The sequence below is a fragment of the Poecilia latipinna genome, unplaced genomic scaffold (assembly GCF_001443285.1).
Source record: "Poecilia latipinna isolate Pla-1442-1.1 unplaced genomic scaffold, P_latipinna-1.0 Scaffold26, whole genome shotgun sequence".
Lineage (NCBI taxonomy): Eukaryota > Metazoa > Chordata > Actinopteri > Cyprinodontiformes > Poeciliidae > Poecilia > Poecilia latipinna.
Window position 1 is genome coordinate 649,103 of NW_015112642.1, and position 19,823 is coordinate 668,925.

The 19,823-nt window shown below is 38.3% G+C and overlaps 2 protein-coding genes across 4 annotated transcripts in view; both read left to right on the plus strand.

The window, feature by feature from the left end:
• LOC106951264 (ATP-dependent zinc metalloprotease YME1L1) overlaps positions 1-7,431 on the plus strand; it is a 14,599-nt gene extending 7,168 nt beyond the window's left edge. For 2 of the 3 annotated variants that reach the window (XM_015038696.1, XM_015038678.1), the window contains exons 6-18: positions 622-772; positions 843-950; positions 2,441-2,614; positions 2,689-2,841; positions 2,919-3,051; positions 3,352-3,414; positions 3,886-3,998; positions 4,115-4,270; positions 5,030-5,181; positions 5,271-5,397; positions 5,473-5,546; positions 6,636-6,722; positions 6,807-7,431. In XM_015038696.1, coding sequence (XP_014894182.1) covers positions 622-772; positions 843-950; positions 2,441-2,614; positions 2,689-2,841; positions 2,919-3,051; positions 3,352-3,414; positions 3,886-3,998; positions 4,115-4,270; positions 5,030-5,181; positions 5,271-5,397; positions 5,473-5,546; positions 6,636-6,722; positions 6,807-6,947 — 1,632 coding nt within the window. In that variant the 3' untranslated portion in view covers positions 6,948-7,431. The remainder of the gene's footprint in view (positions 1-621; positions 773-842; positions 951-2,440; positions 2,615-2,688; positions 2,842-2,918; positions 3,052-3,351; positions 3,415-3,885; positions 3,999-4,114; positions 4,271-5,029; positions 5,182-5,270; positions 5,398-5,472; positions 5,547-6,635; positions 6,723-6,806) is intronic. The other variant, XM_015038686.1, reaches the window with a different exon arrangement.
• A 564-nt stretch (positions 7,432-7,995) lies between these two features.
• Positions 7,996-19,567, plus strand: LOC106951275 (probable polyketide synthase 16). The gene is made up of 6 exons (XM_015038710.1): positions 7,996-8,318; positions 8,389-8,542; positions 9,835-9,995; positions 10,079-10,282; positions 12,072-12,253; positions 12,941-19,567. The coding sequence occupies exons 1-6, from the start codon at positions 8,261-8,263 to the stop codon at positions 18,407-18,409; spliced, it is 6,228 nt and encodes a 2,075-aa protein (XP_014894196.1). The 5' UTR covers positions 7,996-8,260; the 3' UTR covers positions 18,410-19,567.
• Positions 19,568-19,823: the final 256 nt, after the last annotated feature.

The window sequence follows — 19,823 nt, forward strand, 5'->3', positions numbered from 1 at the left end:
TAAAAAATTTCCGGCCCTATCGTCAGGGGCCCCATTTGCCAAAGGGCCAAATTTGCCCCCAAAAAAAAAAAAAAAAAAAAACATTCTAAGGGCCACAAATGGCCCCTGGGCCGCACTTTGGACACCCCTGTTACAGAAAAGTCAATATAACCTTTTTTTTTTAGAAATGAATCAATTATTGAAATAATCATCAACTATAATTAAGCAATCGATTATTAAAACTGATTTTTAAAAAGGACATTTGGTGAAAAAACAAACTCAAAGCAATAATTAAGGCAAATCTGTACAGATGGTTTTTGCATTTAAGATGAGATGTCTGTAAATATGTTACAACCAAAACTTCTGAAGTTGTTTAGTTTTATCTTCACCTGGTTCAAATTCACTAAAGGAATGCTGCGTTATTTCATTTCAGGCAATAAAAGGTCTGTTTTTTGTTTTGAAAAAAGAATTAAATTATTAGTTTTTGTCTTTTAATGTATTTCTATTATAGTGGTTAAATTAAAAATCTGTAGGACGTGGACATTTTTTCATTCAATTGTTAGAATAATCATTATTTGCAGTCCTAATTTGTTGTATTTTATGATTAGAGATTAAATCTGCCGCCTTTGGCTCCTTCTTCAGGGTTTGCTCCAGAGGGAGAAAGGAGCAGAGGCCCACTCTCTGGACCAAGTGGTGAAACTCAAAAACCTTCCTGAAAACCAGCAGGAGGCTTTCAAGACTGGCTTCACCGATGGGTTCATGAGGTCCCAAGCTCTGACTCAGAGAACTCAAGGTGTGTGGAATAAATACTTAAAGCTTTTTATTGAACTGAGAGGAGACCTGATGTTGTTTCCTATTTACAGACTCATTGAGGAGAACCAGGCTGGTCCTGCTGGTCCTCCTCCTCATCGGCATTTACGGCCTCTCTAGAACCCCCTTTCTCTCCGGTAAAGGCTCCTTTTCTGACGCCGGTTTGTTTCGGTTTTCATTCTTTCTTATACATACAAATAAAATTCCAGCTCTACATGCACACAGTTTATTTATAAATTCATTAAAATAGCACTGGGTGGTGGTTATTTTCAGCTACATCGCTTTATCACATATTAGACCAGCACAAAGTAGCAGGGGTGGTTCTAGGGATGGTGTAGGGGGGGCTGTAGCTCTCCAAGAAAATGAAAATAAAAACCTTTTTTTTTTCTATGTCATGAAATATTTTTATTTAACCTAAATTCAAAAATAATCTCCAATAAACAGTCATTTATGAATATTTTCTAATACAGCTAAGTGAAAGCAGAAAGACCAGATAAGCTTTCTGCTCATGTTGAGCAAATAAGAGAACAGACGTACCATTAACAACAAACAGGAGTTCTTGTTTATCACGCAGCCTCACAAAAACACATTTTTAGACTTCTTTAAGTTGATACTCGTGTCTTTGACATTTCCAGTTCTTCAGTAAGCTTTGGGTATATTTTCTTTTGAGAAGCTGCAACAGAGATAGCTGAATCTCCGGCCCCGGATCAAGACAGATTTATTGTTTTTAAAGTAATTCCCCTCCACAAAAGACACGTTTTGATTTTAAAACACCCGACACTAAGGCTTCAATCTCACAAATTGTGACCCAATCACAAGTTTTTCCTACTTTTTCACTGCCTGATTCTTATCTTATACATCTTCCAAACAATATGTGGAACTAAATTACATAAGTATTCTCACTGACATAAAGTATTAGAGGAAAAGATGCAGAATAAAATTAGTTTTATTCATTAGAGATGCAAATCTTTAAGTGCCCAGCGATTCGATTCAGATTTTTTTATTCAGAAACCATTTTTTTCTATTCAAATGTTTTAGAGATTCTGTTTAAATTATGAGACTGACAAGAGTAAAGAAATAAAACTTTTATTTAAAAACTATTCTATGAGGTTCCTACTATGTCAGATTTAATTAAAATGTGTTTTTGTTTATAAAATTCTTTAACTTAAATTATTATATTAGCTTAGCTGCCTGGATTTTTCTGTAAAAGAAAAAAAGAGAGAAATTATAGAATTATTCAAAATATACGTAAAATTAGGTTTGGATCGATTCTGAATTTCAAGGAATATATATTGTGATTCTTTATAGAATTTTTTTCTGTGCATTTATTCATATTTCAGGTTTTTTTTTGGTTGTGATTTTGCGTTACTTTATGCTGGTTTATCCATGAAATCCTGATGAGTAGATAACGAAGTGAAAAACTGTGTGCAAGTAGAGTTTGGTCGTTTTCGCTTCTTTTTCTCAATATGTGCATTTCTAGAGCAGCTGCTTATAGTTTCTTAACAGAACTGGAGCTAAATGAGTAACTGACAGGATAAGTTTGGATCGTCACGTTTACCTTTGTGCCACAGTAAGCAGAAAGCTGCATCTTTGTTTCGTAAAACCAGTTTGTCCGTGTCGTTTGTGAGAAGTTTTGTGGGTTTTTCCACAGTGAGGTTTCGCACCACTACGGGCCTCGACTCGGCGATCGACCCCATCCAGATGAAGAACGTGACGTTCGAGCATGTCAAAGGCGTGGAGGAGGCGAAGAACGAGCTGCAGAACGTCGTCGAGTTCCTCAAAAACCCACAGAAGTTCACAGTGTTGGGTGGAAAGCTGCCCAAAGGTACCAGCAGTGTTTCTATGTTGATTATACCTGCTGGTGTGAATGAAAATAGCCTGACTGTCGACTCTGTGCAGGGATTCTCCTGATCGGGCCGCCCGGCACCGGGAAGACCCTGCTGGCGCGGGCCGTAGCCGGGGAAGCAGACGTTCCTTTCTACTACGCCTCCGGGTCGGAGTTTGACGAGATGTTTGTGGGCGTCGGCGCCAGTCGCATCAGGAACCTGTTCAGTACGTTTCCAGAACCGGTGAAAACCGCAGCAAAGAGGAAGCCGAGTAAGAACAAGTTTTCCTGTTGTGGTTTGCAGAAGAGGCAAAAGCAAACGCTCCGTGTGTCATCTTCATCGACGAGTTGGACAGCGTGGGAGGGAAGAGGATCGAGTCTCCGATGCATCCCTACTCCAGACAAACCATCAACCAGCTGCTGGCGGAAATGGACGGGTGAGTTTCATCTCCAGTGTCTGGCCCGGTCCACAAAACAAACACATTTTTATGCGTTTTGACCTTTAAACTACACAAAACTTTAGTGAAATGTCATTTAATGTACGCGTGAAAACTAAATTTAGTGTTACAATGCGAGATAATATATCCATGATTGCTTTGACACGATTCCTGATCAACATCGTCTGACTTTATTGGCTTTACGTCGGGGCTGGACGGTACAGCTGAATAAACTCATCACCATGAGCGCTTCATATCCCCCGTTTCCATGGAAACCGACACTATTTTGATGTTTTCCAGGTTCAAACCCAATGAAGGCGTCATCGTCATCGGTGCTACAAACTTCGCTGAAGCTCTGGATAAGTATGTTTATGTACTGAGTTAATTGTTGTCTAGAACTAGCTTTTCTTTCTAAAGAGGAATGATTTCAGCTCATTAAATAAATGCAGCAAAAACTCAATGAGGAAAATAAACAAGGATCTTTAAGATTCATGTTGGAGACTCAAACCGCCAGCAGAACAAAGTTAAGTGAATTTAACGTTTTTCTTTTTATTTAGAAATATTTTATGGTGGTTTGAAGCAGGGATAGCTTAGAAAATAAGATTGACTTTACTTCAAATTCACTCCAGAACATTTGCCTCTATAGACTCTCCTAAGTGGCTTTTAATAACTTTAAAAAAAAATTTATTGAAATAAAACAGTAAAGATAAAAATAAAATAAAAAACTTGTTAATTTTTGCAGGTTTTCTGTGTGTTTTTATTGGATATTTGTGTAAAACTTTAGTTTGTTTCAGGTAATTGAAGTAAACAGAGGATGATTGTTTCTGCTTTCAGTGCTCTGGTGAGACCCGGCAGGTTCGACATGCAGGTGACCGTCCCCCGCCCCGATGTCAAAGGTCGCAAAGAGATCCTCAACTGGTACCTGTCCAAGATCAAAGTGGACCCGGGTAGGTCATTTCAGAGACATCTGCTGATGCTCATCAGCGCTCCAAGCCAGCGAGCCACACAGGCTCCCGCAGTCAGAGAGTCGGATGACTTGACAAGTCGTTTTGTTTCTGGTCAGCCGTTGATGCCGAGATCATCGCCCGAGGCACGGTGGGCTTCTCCGGGGCAGAACTGGAGAACCTGGTGAACCAGTCCGCCCTGAAGGCCGCCGTGGACGGGAAGGAGATGGTCACCATGAAGGACCTGGAGTTCGCCAAGGACAAGATCCTCATGGGTGAGCGACGGAGCTCCGAGCAGCTCTTTATCACAGAAACATGCAGGAATGGAAAATAAATTAAAAAAAACTTGATTTTTTTCTCTCATTGTCACAATAATATTTTACTGGACGGTAAATTGTCCCATATTTTATTGTGATAACCTATTATGTTGCTGTTTTGGGACCATTTTCAAGTAATCTAATGGTAAACTTTAAATTTTCTGGAACTGGAAGATATTTTAAATAAAGTGAATAAACAACAGAAACAACAAATAAAATTAATTATAAAGTCTCTGTAAACAAAACTGTCCTTCAAAACAAGAAGCTAGCTTAGACCAAAACACCAAGCAGAAGATTTTATCATCCAGTTTTTGGTAGAAAGAGAGAAAAGAAAAAAAACTATATATTATGCAAATAGAAATTATTGACCTTGTTTTAATTTGTCATGTGATTGATTTATTGCTTATTACAACAGACCCACTTTATCTATTCTCCTATTTGTCCATCTGTTACCCATCTGCTGTGAAATCGTTATTTTCAAGATGTCGGCGTGTCTTTAAAGAGTCTAAAATTATGTAACTAGAATTAAAATGTCTTAAATCCATAGAAGAAATGTGAGTTGACCTTAAATATGTTCGTCATAGGTCTTAAATTTAGTCTCATGTAGTTTTTTTTTTTTTTTTCGTGGGACTTTTCTGTGAGGTTATCATCTTTGGACCTGAGGAAATTTGACTCCATGAAGCCTGTAGATAACCCGATTTGTCTCTTTCCTTTCAGGTCCTGAGAGGCGTAGCGTTGAAATAGACAAAAAGAACAAGACCATCACAGCGTACCACGAGTCCGGACACGCCATCGTCGCCTATTACACCAAAGACGCGATGCCCATCAACAAGGCCACCATCATGCCCAGAGGACCGACTCTTGGCCACGTTCGTTCGGTTTTAAACCTTAGACTCCAGCGTCGTTTGGTGTGGCTGCGCAGAAGCTAACCTGAGTCGTGCTTTTGTTCGTCCTCCAGGTGTCCATGCTCCCCGAGGACGACCGCTGGAGCGAGACGCGGGCCCAGCTGCTGGCCCAGATGGACGTCAGCATGGGCGGCCGCGTCGCAGAGGAGCTCATCTTCGGAGACGAAAATGTCACCACAGGTACCAGCTGCTCGGTAAAATGCTGCTTAGACGTGACGGTTTAAAGGGTTTATTTAATAATCGGTCTGTTTTTAGGAGCCTCCAGCGACTTTGATGGAGCGACACAAATCGCAAAACTGATGGTGACCCGGTTTGGCATGAGCGACAAGGTGAGCTGAGCTGGTAAAAACGGCATAATGAGGAGCATTGTTATGATGTCAGACAGGGCAGGTGCTTCTTAAAGAGACAGAGACCCAATTTTAAGGCGTTAAGTTGCAAAGACAAGGATTTATAATTTTCTCCTTTTATCTCTCTACCAAAAACTGGATAATAAAAGTTTTCAGTCTGGTGCTTTGGACTCAAGTAGCCCATTTTTTTTGGAGGACAATTTTGTTTATATTACTTTAAAATGTTCTCAAAACAACAATATTGTTTATCACACTAAATTCTGGGACAATTTATTTTACTGTTTTACTGTGACAAGCCTAAATAAAATGGTGATATGCCTGGAAAATACTTTAATACACAAGAAAATTTCTTGTAAGTAAGTGAATGTTTTCTGGGAAAAGAGCCGTTGCCTAGCAACCCCAGCCACACCCAGTCCGTTCCCTAGCAACCCGAGAAGAGTTGAAGCGTTGTCAGCTGGTTTTACCTCTGTACACTTCAAAAACACAAAATTTTACCAGTAATTTTGGTCTAGTTTCTAGTCCAAATACCTTAATGCACTTTAAATATGACAAACTATCTTAAAAATATCTTTTTAGCAAGATATAGAGGCTCGTTACAAGTAAATAATTCCTTATTATTTATGTTCCATTGGCAGATAAATTAACTTATAAAATGGGAAAAATGTCTTGTTATAAGTTAAATAATCTGCTAATGGAACAAGTAATAATCATTAATAATAAGGAATTATAATCCTTAAAACAAGCCTCTATATGTTATTAAAAAGATATTTTTAAGGTAGTTTTACCTTATTTCAAGTTTGCTAAGAAATTTGCTCTAGAAACTAGACCAAAAATAGTTGATAATTTTGTCTTTTTACAGTGTGCAATGGGTGCTGGAAAAGACAAGTGCTACGTTGTTGAAGGAGGCTCCACTTCTGCTTTTCAAAGATATACAGTTGATTAATTGCGCCTCTGTTTGCAGCCATTTTTATGTGTAAACATTGAGTTGGGAGGGTGTGGCCAACAGCAGCAGTTTATTTGGATTTAAAGTGACAAAATGTGATTTTTGTCACATTTTATGTTTCTGTGCAGCTCGGGGTCATGACCTACAAGGACATCACCAAGCAGAGCCCCGAGACGCAGGCCGCCATCGAGCACGAAGTCAGAGCTCTACTGAAGGTGAGGCGCTCTACGTCCCACAAGTTGACCTTTTCACCCTGTTCTGCGTCAGTTTCTATCGTTCATTTGTCCGTTTCTCTGCAGGAATCCTACGACCGAGCGAAGAACATCCTGAAGACCTACAGCAAGGAGCACAAGAAGCTGGCGGACGCACTGCTGACGTACGAAACGCTGGACGCCAAAGAGATCCAGATGGTGCTGGAAGGAAAATCTCTGGACCACTGAGACATTCAAAGACTCTGTAAATAAAACGCTGTGCAAGCGGGACTGATCTTTTGAAAGCCTTTCAGTCCTTTTTATTCCTCCTTTTGACAATGTGAAAAGCTGGATGAAATGTTTGACATTTTTAAATCACCACAGTACGATGAATCTGCGCTTCTCAGTTAAAATCATAAACTTGTTTTCTTGCTGCTCCTCATTGTCAAACTCACAGCTGAAGGGTTTCTGTATCTCATGTTTTCTCCTACATATTATGTTGTTTTTAAGTTATTTAAGTGCCCAAAGGTATGTATTATTATTATTGTTTTCATTTTATTTTCTGTCAGGGAAAATCATGATAGATCCTCTTATCCACACCTGAGGAAAAACTGTAAGTGCTAGCCAGTTTGTGTAAATATTCTGTAAAGAGTCTGAAAGGACGGATTTGGTGCTTCTGTTACTTTAGACGATGGCCTTCTTGGAGCTCCAATAAAGATTTCTCTCAGGAAACAAATGTTTGGAGTGATTTCTGTGATTCAGGAGTCAAAATAGTATGCAATTTTACTGTAACATTTACACGAAACAAAGAAAATGTGATTGTTTCTTGTTTTGAGCAGTGAGTAAAGCTCAAACACCAAACATGTAGAGGGGAAAAATACACATTCTGGAGTAGAATAGAAATTCACTTTATTGTCCCCCAGTGAGGAAATTAAGGCAGGTGTGTCCACACAAAGATAAAAATTATATAACCACTTCTGAAAATAAAACCTTGAGCAATATGTTTTGCTATACTTCTCAATATATTAAATATGTGTAAAAAAAAATCTAGTCCAAAAGTCTTAACATTATGAAATTAACATGTTTTATGTAAATGAAACATGTAAAAAGTCATTTCTTTAAAAAAAATATTACCAATTTTAAAATTTAGACTAAATTGTAGCTTACATTTCACAATGGAAATGTACTTAAAAACAAGTTAGCAAAGCAGGAAAGTAGAGAGAATGTAAATAGAAATGATACAAAAATAAAACCCACCAGTTGATTATAAAATTATAAAATACATTCATACAAAACACCAACAAAAACAGATGAGCTGAAATCCACAGAATGCTCCTTTGTCTGGGATAATTAATGGTTATCGGATCATTTTAACCTGCAATTAAGAGATTTGGTTCCGAGAAAAACACACCGACCCGAACAAACCCCAGTTGTCTCTTTTCTGTCCCAGTATTTATAAGCAGGCAGCGGGTTAAAGAAGCTGCAGAAGCCTCCATGTTTCACTGGACACTAGTTTTACCACGAAGAAGCTTGAAGACGCTCAATCAACTTCCTAAATAAAGATGGCGGACGCCGATGAGGACGTCGCTGTTATCGGGATGGGATGTAATTTCCCTGGAGGTGATTTCACTGGCTGCTGGCGGTCCCATCGGTTGTTAAAGGTAATTTATTGACTTCTACTCTATGTTAGGTGAGGGACTGGATAATTTCTGGAAAGTTCTGCAGGAGGGAAGGAATTGCGTGTCGGACATTCCAGCTGAGAGGTTCGACGGCAACTTCTGGCGCGACGCTGACGTCACCAAACCCGGAAAGAGCCAAACAGCGAAAGCTGCGTTTATAAAAGGGTGAGGAGAGTCATCAGGTCTGATATATGGGGAAAAATACTTCTGTTTATTTAGGGGTAACAGACCACAATGGGGCTCAAATCCACTTAATCACATAATTTTCAAATTTATTATCACCTGAAAAATGTATCTTAGATTTTGTGTTTTGCTCTTTCTACACTACCAGTAAATAAATGTATGACCGTGTATTATGGTAATTGTAGATTAAAAATAGGCGTAAATTTCTGAAAAAAAGAACTCCGAAAATTTGAGATTAACTTCAGAATTTTTCTAGAAAAAAAAGTGGAAATTTGAGTAGAAGTTTGAAATGTTAAAAATTTGCGAGAAAACAATACAGAAATTTTTAGATCAATCTTGGAAATTGTAAAAAAAAATTGTAAAAAAAAACAACAACCTGGAAACCTCTGAGTTTTGAAAAGTAAAAAAATCTAGAAAAAAAATTAAAGTCTTGAGATTATTCTCAGAAATATTCTGGAAAAATGAGTTTTAAAAGTGGAAAATTTGCAATAAAAACTCAAAATCAGAAATTTAGATTTGAGATCAATTTCAGAAAATTTATTGAAAAAAAATTGAAATTTCAGTTTCAAAAGTCAAAAACTTGGAAGAAAAAAACGGAAATTTTGAGATTAATCTCAGAAATATTCTTAAAAAACACAAAAACTTCTGCATGTGAAAAGTCAAAAATATTCTAGAAAAAACTCAGAAGTCTTGAAATCAGTCTGAGAAATTCTCTAGAAAAACATGGAAATTTCTGAATTTCAAAAATCAAAATTAGCGAGAAAAACTAAAAAAAAAATTTAAAAAAATAAAATAATTAATCTAAAAAATTTTCCAAGAACAGTAAGACAGGAGGCCATGCCACCACCTTCTGATTCTGAGTTTTTCTTGCAAATTTTAAACTTTTGAAACTCAAACTTTTCCAGATTTTTCTATAAAATTTCTGAGATTGTTCTCAAGACTGAGTTTTTTTTTTAGTTTTTTTTTTTGCTGTTCGAACTCAGAGATTTCCATGTTTTTTTTCTAGAAAAGTTTTGACATTAATCTAAAAATTTCAGTTTTTCTCACATATTTTCAACTTTTCAAATGTAGTATTTCAGATATTTATACAAAAAACTAATCAATTATTATCAAATATCGACTGATGAGACACATGTTTTTTCAGCCATCTTGTCCAGCCTAAGTAAAAGTACTAAAAAGTAATTTCCCCCCCAAATGTTACTCCAGTAAATGTAACTTGTCATCTTAACTCTGTGACTCTGAGTCATGACAGATCTGTTTTGATTTCTTTACAGGTTTAATGAGTTTGATCCGTCGTTTTTTGGGATTCCTGAAGTAGAAGCGGACTTCATGGATCCGCAGCAGAAGCTGCTGCTGCAGTGCAGCTACAGAGCCTTAGAGGACGCAGGAATACCTATGGAGAGCCTCAGCGGAACCAGAACCGGCGTTTACATCGGTAACTCTTCTCATATTTTACATTTTGAACCCACCGACTCGTGAGGAAGCATTTTTCTAGCCTGTTCTGCTTTAATGCTGCAGGTTTAATGAACAGAGACTATGAGATGATCAGGAGTAACAAGCCGGAGACGATAACACATTACAACTGCACCGGGACGGCCGTGAGCGTCGCAGCCAACAGGATTTCCTTCACCTTTAACCTCACTGGTCCTTCTCTCATCATCGACAGCGCCTGCTCTTCTTCGTTGGTGGCTCTGCATCTCGCCTGTCAGGCCATAAAGCAAGGTAGGCATTTCTAATTTACCTCGATAGTCTGCAGAAACATCCAAAAACATTTCCCTTACATGTTATGTTCTTTAATATGATTTTCTTAGGGCTGCCTGAGAAGTTACAGCCGTTTATGTTCGGTTTTAAAAAGCAGTAAAGACAAAATGAGGGCAAAAATAAATAAAACTTGTAGGAAATTAATATAAAACAGTATGCATATAAACAGTTTGGTTGTAACTAGTTAAATTTACTTGAGTAACTTTAAAAAAATATATTTTAGTAATGCTGAACTTTAACTTTAGTATTTTACTATTAAGTATTTCTACTTTTACTTGAGTAAAATTTCTGGATTTTCTATCCACTGAATGAAAAACAAACATTTTTTTAACCAAAAATTCACCAGACACAGACACATATTTTCAGTTTCTATTAAAGTTTCATAAGTTTTTTTTTTATTAAAAGAAACTGATTTAGAAAAAATTTCTTTGGTCTGATTTTATTAGTTTTTATTACTTATATGGATTATTGTCATTTTCATCCTTAAAGTACCAAAATTTCCACCTAACTTTATATTTTGTCTGTCTGATTATGTAATTTTTACACATTAAATGATGTGTAAAAATCATATAATGATTTTTACATTACCAGTTACCAGTTTACCAAACTGGTAAAAAGTTTGGTAAACTTTTTACCAAATACTTTTTTACTCTTAGTAATTTCTTGGAGGATTACTTTTTACTTTATTTGAGTAAAATTATGTTGAAATAGTTCTATTTTACTTACTTGAGTGTAATTTTTGCATATAATACGATCTGGGAATGAAATCTTTAGGAGCAGCTACTTTCTCCAGTCACCGCTAGGCGGCACTGTGGTTCCTGGTATAATGAACTGCACTGGTAACTATCAACAGTTTTTCCATGTGCTGTTGCCCAGAGCAAAACAAATCCATCACAGTTCCTTATTATATTATATTTAATAAACCAAACTATCGACGACATATTAGGGCCATTGTAGATAGAAAAAATAAGAGTTAATTTCTGCCAAAAACTCAAAAATGTTGAGGTTAATCTCAGAAAGTTACTAGAAAAACATGAAAATTTCTGAGTTTGAAAAGAAAAAATTTGCTAAGAAAGAAATTGGAATTTTTTGAGTTTCAAAAGTAAAATATTTTTGACTTTTGGAGTTTTTCCTTGGAAATATTTTACTTTCAGAACTCAGAAATATCTTCTTTTTTTCTAGAAAATTTCTAAGATTAATCCGAATTTTTTTTTTGTTTTTGGTGGAAATTTATTTCCTTTTAGTGCTGTCGTATTAGGCATTACAAGCCTAATACGCCTCACTGTGCTTTATAGACATTTATTGCTTACATTTAGTCTCAAATCTCAAAATATTTAGTCGATGTAAACAAAAATATCCTATGAAGTTTACACCATGTAATCTTGTATGATGAGTGGCAAATCTAGACATATTTAGGAATGCCTCTTTCAGCTAAATATGACTATATTTGTAAAAAAGTGCCAAAAAGTTTCCATTTTAGATTAAGTGTTAATATTTTCTGCAGCCTTTCTATACCAAATTATTCATAGCCAAGAGGTAATTGGCTTCACTAAAATGCACAAACTTATTAGATATTGATCAAAAATAGTAGAAAAGAAGCCAAAGTTCAATGTAAAAAGTTTAAAGATGTTCAGTATGTTCATATGTCCAGTGATCAAGACAACTTTAAAGAAGGTCTGGGACAAAAGAGGGTTAAAGTACTTTATATTTTATAAAAAATTGTATGCTAATGCATGCAGTTTTGTCCTAGGAGACTGTGAGATGGCACTGTGCGGAGGCGTTAACTGCATCATCGAGCCAAGAGTGTTTGTTGCTCTCAGCAAAGCCAGGATGATTTCACCTGAAGGAACCAGCAAGCCTTTCTCCTCCAGCGCAGACGGATACGGGAGAGGAGAAGGCTGCGGCGTTTTGCTCCTGAAGACTCTGAAAAAGGTTAAAAAGATTTCATTTAGAACAATCTAAAGTGTGGCGCGGGGGCCATTTGTGGTCCTTGGAACAATTCTGTGTGGCCCTCCACTGCAGTTTAAGAATGCCATGAATTTGGCTCTCCAGAGGAAACTTTTCTGATTTTTTTAGAATGAGAGTTTTAGTGACAGATTTAACTTCTTTAATGGTAAATGTTTTCCTTTAATTTCCTAGTAAGTGGCAATCAAGCAACTTTTTACTTAAAAAAAAAAAGACTGGAGCATTTTATTCTATTAGACTTGGTTAATGAAAGGATTTTTGAGGAACATTTTTCTTTTTGTTAGGATTAGACTAAAAGATTTTCTAGACCAAATAATCCGGAGAAAAAAATATCCAACAAGCTAAGAAATACTTCGCCTTTCTCACTGGGATATTGCACGTTTAATTTATTGACTAGCATTTAAAGAAAAATTCCCAACAAAATGAAAAACAATATGGCTCCCCGAGTAATTATAGGGATTCTGGCCCATGTTGCAAAACGTTTCGACAACCCTGATCCAGAAAGATTTATGTCGTTTGTTGTTTTTCAAACCTGATGATCGTCTAATTATTTCTTTTCTTGAAGGAATCATAGAACTAAAAGGAACGATTTTAATACATTAGATAGATTACCTATATTTATCAATATTATTTTCGCTTCTTTTCTACTTAAAGGCCTTGAAGGACTGCAATAAAATATGGGGTGTGATTTGCAAGACTGCCGTCAACCAAGACGGACATTCGGTGACTCCTCTCACCAAACCTTCAGTGACGCAACAAGAGGAGCTGCTCAGAACAATCTACTCCAATGCTGACATCATGAATGTCCAGTACATCGAAGCTCATGGGACTGGGACTCCAGTTGGAGACCTAACAGAAGCAGTTAGCATCTCAAATGTCATTGCCAAAGCCAGACCTCCAGACTCAGAGACACTCTGGGTTGGCTCGGTGAAGGGCAACATCGGACACACCGAATCTGCAGCCGGAGTGGCAGGACTGATCAAGGTACTCATAATGATGAAGCACCAAGCTATTGTTCCCTCAGTTTTCTACTCCAGAGGCAACTCAAGTGTAGATACACAAACCCTGAATTTAAAAATACCAGACAAATTAGAAAGATGGGAGACAAATCAACCACTAGGAAGGGTAGCTGGGGTCAACAGTTTTGGGTTTGGGGGAGCAAATGCGCATGTAATTTTAAGAGAACACATTCATCAAGTAGTTCCCAAAAAAGCTTGGCAAAAACTCTTTGTGTTGTCAGCTGCTTCTGAGAAATCACTCATAATGACCATTGCAGACACCTACCAGAGACTGTGCAGCAGTCACACACTTGACTTTCAGGCACTTTCATACACCTCTGCTTGTGGGAGGAGTCACTTCAAACACAAATATCGGAAAGCCTTTTTGACATCTTCCCTCTCAGAGCTACAACAACAGCTCAAATCGGCACAAAAGATGGAGTTTCAGTCGGTTCAGTCGGTTCAGTCTGACATCCAGGTTGTCTTTGTGTTTTGTGGAAATGGGGTTTGCTACAGCGGCATGTGCAGGCAGCTCATGAGGCAGGTTCTTGCTTTCAAAGAGACAATCCAAAAAGTTGAAATTGCCTTTCAGACGTACACTCCCATCAACATCAGTAAACTCCTCGAAAGTGACTGTGATGGCGTCGATATTGGCCAGCCAAATGTCATCCAGCCTCTTCTTTTTGCAGTACAAGTGGGGATTGCCACCCTGCTGAAGCAGTGGGGTGTTAAGCCTTCGGCCATGCTTGGCCACTCTGTTGGAGAGGTCGCTGCGGCTCACTGCTCAGGTCTTTTGTCTCTTTGCGATGCGGTGAAAGTGTTGCACCATCGCAGCGCTCTTCAGAGTAGAGTCACAGGAGGAAAGATGCTTGTCGTCGGCAATGTGGCTGTAGAAAAGATTTTAGAAGTTCTCAAAGTCTTTGGTGGCAAGATCTGTGCTGCTGCTTTCAACAGCCCTCAGTCCTGCACTTTGTCAGGTGATGCAGGTTCAGTGGATGCCCTCCATGAGATGCTGAGGATTAAATTTGCAGATGAAAATATCTTCCTCCATATCTTAGATGTCCCTGCTGCTTACCATAGCCACATGATGGATCCAATTCTAGATGACATTGAGAGCAGCATAGGCCTTTTGAATGCTAAAAGCATAGCGTGTCACCTGTTTTCCACTGTTACTGGCGAGAGGCTTTCAGATGGGGATTTCAGTTCTGGCGCATACTGGGCTAAGAACATCCGGGAGCCTGTTTTATTAAAGAAAGCTCTTTGTGCTGTTCACAAAGAGATACCGGCAAAAGGAAATGTGGTCTTTGTAGAGGTTGGACCTCGAATGGCTCTCCAAAGGTACATCTGTGAAACTCTTGGCGATGAAGCCAAAGTTTTCCCGTCAGTCCACCCAGACAAAGACTGTGACACCATTTCCTCGACTCTGGCCAGCCTGTTTGAACTTGGCATTAATGTAGACTGGAAGGAGCTTTTCAGGGGTTGTGAGACATTACCCAGTACTCCTCCAGTCTACCAGTTTGACAACACAAAGAATGATGTGAATTTTGAAGCCTTAAGGGGAGATAATGAACCATCTCATGACTTTTGCGATGGACTTGAGTCCCAAATAAAAAGGGATAAGAAAGAATGCACAATTGAACTGTCTTTGAAGACTGCACCCTACCTCTGGGAGCATAAAAACAACGGCATTGCCATTGTGCCAGGGGCATTTTATGTTGACCTAGCTTATGCCTTGGTGATGGCCAACCTGAAGCCAAAGAAGCCTGCCTCTCTCGTCTCTCTAGGTATAAAATTTGAGAGTGTGCTTACTCTCAACTCAAATTCTAAGAAACTGAAGATGACACTGGAACAATCAGAGGGGGAAGCTTTGTTTAAAATACAGTCACCTGTTGCAGTTCATGCCTCTGGCACATGCAGGTATAAAGATCAGCAACCACTGCTAGAGGAAGCAACCATTTGTCTTGATGTGATCTACCAAAGGTGCAAAATTATTCTGACACATCAAGAAATGTATTCACTTCTCTCTCAGGCTGGATTTGAGTATGGCCCGCTTTTCAGGCATCTAAACAAGGTGTGTCTTGGCAACAAATTCAAGGAAGCTGTGACCGCTTTTCAGGTTCCAGAGGACATTCTGAAAAGTCTCCATAAACATTTCATTCACCCTGTGGTACTGGATTATTTAATTCAAATGGCTGCAGTTGTAGCAATGGGACAACAAGGATCCAAGCAGGGATTCCCATCACAGATCGCAAGCATTGCTATTTCAGAAGTCCTGCAGGAGACAATGGTCATGTATCTTCGGACAACTCAAGAGACTCAAGATTTCCTTGAGGTGTGTGGTTGCTTTTCTACCAAAGATGGGAAGGTATTGGTGGAATTTAAGGGTGTAAGGATTTCCTTTTTGGTCCAAAGTTCAGATGTTACCAAATCATTGTTTTTTCATAGTGAAACAGTTGCATTAGCAGAAGAGAGAGATGTGGATGGCTCTAAGATAAAAGCCATCATCTTTGAAGATCACATGGGCATTGCTAAAGGTTTAAGACCGTACATATGCACTGATTCGGTCATTGTAGGGATCAGAAAGAAGTTAAGTGCAGATGAAGTAAAATGCCTAGTGATTCATTCATTGAACAGCAATGACAATCTGAAGAAAGTTCTCTTCATTTGGGGTGTGGAGAACCTGACTCACTTGTCCTCTGAAATGATTCTGGAGAGCTTTGTGACTTGTTGTGAGACATTTCGTCACATTGTTTTGTCTGTCAAAGAGACCAAACGTTTGTGTGCCATCAATGTCATAACTTACAGATCAACAGAATTGACGGTGGACCATGTGAGTCCTGGTTTTGTGCTTTCTGGTATGATGAGGTCCTGCTCGGCTGAGATCGCAGACATTCATTTCCAGCATATTGATCTGGCTTCTGTGACAAGTGAAGACATCCAAACATTGGCTTGTGTAATTAAAACCAAACAACAACAAGATGTAAGGATCAGCAAAGGGCAGGCATCAACAACAAGGATAGCACAAACTCCAGTTAAAGACAGTGATTTATGTGCAGAGGCAATAACAGCCGGCCAGTCAAGAGAGTTTGTCCTACAGACTACCAGTCCTTATGGAATAGAAAATTTGTGTCAAGTCTCTAAAAATAACTCTGATAAGAGTCCAGTTCCAGAAAGCTTAGTTGAAATTCAGCTGACAAATGTCTGCATACATTCATCCGACTACTTCCCGGTCAGCACTTCCCATTTCAATTTTGGCAGAACCTTCTACTGGAGCAAGCATGTGACAGAGAATCATGACCTTCTGGCTTTAGATTTTAGTGGCATTGTCTCAGGTGTTGGCAAAGACGTCAAAACTCTAAAACTGGGAGACCAAATTGCTTCATGTTATCCAGTTCCTGCAGCTTCGAAGATCTTGATTCCTGAAGCAGTGTGCTATGGCACAAAAGCATTTCCCTTTTTTCGAGAGACACCATGTGTGTCCTTCCTCATCCTGGCGTGGGAGATCTTGCAGAGGCTGCTGTGTGAAGTTAGAGGAAGGCACAAAAAGTTGGTAATCATCTCTCCAGACTCAGCTGCTGTTCTCATACAAGTTCTTGCCCTCACAGCAAACAGGTCAGGCTGGAACGTTTCCTGTCAAGCTAGTGTTACCAGGGAATCGACAAATTTTGATGCTTTGCTTTTTCTACCGCCATTTAATCAATCATTTGAGGGATTGTTTGGCAATAGTGACACTGTGAAGCACGTCATCTTTGTCTTCAGCAGTCACATGTCACTCTCAGTCGCCACAAGCAACACTACATTGAATGATAAAAACATTCATGTGCACCACCTTGATGTGGCTTATGTTCTCCAGAAACCGAATCTAGAGGCACAAAAAAGAAATATTTCTAACTGGCTTCTGTCTCTAAGCCTTGATCCAGATTGTCTGCCGCATAGAGAGGAGATCCTTCATGTGAAAGAGCCTAAAATCGAGTCCTCTTTCACAACAGCAACGGTGCAGCAGGTTGTTCTTGATAAAGGATTGGATTGGCTTAAATGTACTCACCGCTCTTTGCCTACCAAACCTGCACGACTCTTTGAACAGAGATGTGTTTATATAGTAACTGGAGGCCTGTCTGGTTTGGGTCTGGAGACTGTTAAGTTCATTGCACACAACGGTGGAGGTTGCATTGCAGTCCTGTCAAGAAGTGTCCCATCTGATGAAATCCGCTTTCAGTTGGATCTCCTTCAGAAAAGAAGTGGGGTTTCTGTCCTAAACATCCAGTGTGATGTTTCAGAGTCAAAGCAGGTGGTGGATTCCATCACCAAAATTGGGGGAAGGTTTCCATCTTGTCCAATCAAAGGAGTGTTTCATAGTGCTGCGGTGCTGCATGATTCCCTCATTGAATCCCTTGATGAGTCGCTGTTCAGAAAGGTGCTAAAACCCAAAGTCAGTGGCACTCTGAATCTCCACTTTGCAACTCTTCACAACAAATTAGACTACTTTGTATGCTACTCCTCGATCTCATCATTCATTGGAAATGCCTCACAGTGTAACTATGCAGCAGCCAATGCTTTTCTTGACACATTCTGTCATTACCGGAGAAACCTTGGGCTTGCCGGACAGTCCATCAACTGGGGTCCCCTGAATCTTGGTCTACTGCTCAACAAAGGCCACTTTCAAAAGTTCTTGGAGACCAAGGGGATGATGACAATGGGTGTACATGAAGTTCACAAGACACTTCAAAGGTGTCTAGTTATGAACAGACCGCAGCAAGTAATTTGCAAATTCAACTTCAAGAACCTCAGCTTGCACGTCCTTTCCCAAAATCCATCTCTCAGGGAGCGAATGGCGACTTTAGTGGAAACAGCAATTAAAGATGAAATACACAAAACCCCCAAAGTTCAGCATTCCTTTACAGCTTATGAGACAGTGCGGATAATAGTCAGTGAAATGCTCAATATAGATGCTGGAAAAGTTGATGATGACTCCTGTTTGTCAGCACTGGGCATTGACTCAATGCTGGCCATGACTCTGCAGAACAAAATCTACCAGGAGACAGAAATAAATGTGCCTTTGGTGACAATTCTGGATCCTAACACCACACTTACCACTCTGGTCAGTTTTGTGCAGAACAGCATGTAGTTAAATACAAAACTTGTGCTTTAACGAAAGACAGACAAGAAACTCAATTATTCTGCACCTATCACTGTAGAACCTTGCTAAATAACAAAAAGTTTCACCACAATCCTTGTTCACGTGTCCAGCAATGATGGCAGAGACATTTTTAACAACAGACAAGTAACAAATAGCAAATAATTGGAAACCAACAGAAAATAAAATATCTCCTGTTTATAATGGTTGTAATGACAATGTAGCGTTTGGAGGGTTACTGGCATAAATGACATGATTTGTGTAGTTAAACTGTATTCATGCATAGGAAACAGAGGAAATCTTAAGAATTGGAGCTAACACCAGCTATTTTTAGACTTACCTTCTGGACCTTTCTAGCTAAGCGTAAACTTGCTTCACTGAGGGAAAGAGTATCTGGTTAGCACTCAAAGCATTGGAAGAGCTAAATTAAACAATATCCTCAGACTTATTTGATTATGAAAAATCCTACAAGCTTCATGGGAATAGATTATTGGTGCTTTAAACTGTTCTTGAAACTGTGCTAATGCTAGCTTAATGCTAGCTTTGTATTTTTAGGGATTTTTGAGGTTTATTTTAATCCATAAACAGGTGGTGATTTCTTTTTATTACCATCTGAGTTGAACATTGTACAAATGAGGCTTCCATCAGCAAAAATAAAAAGTTATTTTTACTTCTACATAAAATTATAGCTTACGTCTGCTAGCATCTGTGCTAACACATAAAGAGGAAGTGGAGATTCAACTTTTAGCTTTTTTTTCTTTCTCGCCATCTTTACAGTTTTTTTATTGAACTTATAATACTTTTCAAATGGTTTATATTAATACAAAACAGTTTTACATACACTGACTGATTAATATTACTATTTGTTTATCTCTGTTTGTAACATGGACTTTGTACAACAGTAGCAGATGAACTCATATCAGTACTTTGTGAGTACTTGGTTTAGATTATATAGAAAAATGTTTATGTTGTTGTGGCAGCTTGGATGGTTTATTTATTTTAATGAGTTTCTTTATTTGAAGACCACTAAAAACCCAATTCTTAAATCTTGTTTATTTTGTTGTGTTTCCAAATCTCCTGTCAATGTATGCAATAATGTAAAATAGTAAAAGCCTTGTAGAACTTTTTTATTAAAATGTTTATATTCATGAATGTTCTTGTCATGTGTCTGTGTAATAATATATTTTATGTATTTTTGCTTTCTTGCAAAATTATTATAACAAGATATTGAAATATTGACCTTTACATGATTTTATTTAGAGGCATTAATCAAGACCAATGTTCTTCTCCAACATGTAATAAATCAGTAGCAAAAAGGTTTTTTATGGGAGAAGACTGTCATATTTTTCCACTATCACCATAAAGCCAATAATCTGTTTGAATTATTAACCTTTTGGTGATAAGA

What these genes read in the sequence shown, in the direction of transcription:
- LOC106951275 (XM_015038710.1), top strand. Translation starts at nt 8,261, where the DNA reads ATGGCGGACGCCGATGAGGACGTCGCTGTTATCGGGATGGGATGTAAT. An exon ending in GGGATGTAATTTCCCTGGAG is followed by an intron (nt 8,319 to 8,388) that starts GTGATTTCACTG and finishes ACTCTATGTTAG; the next exon opens with GTGAGGGACTGGATAATTTC. An exon ending in CTGTCAGGCCATAAAGCAAG is followed by an intron (nt 10,283 to 12,071) that starts GTAGGCATTTCT and finishes GTTTTGTCCTAG; the next exon opens with GAGACTGTGAGATGGCACTG.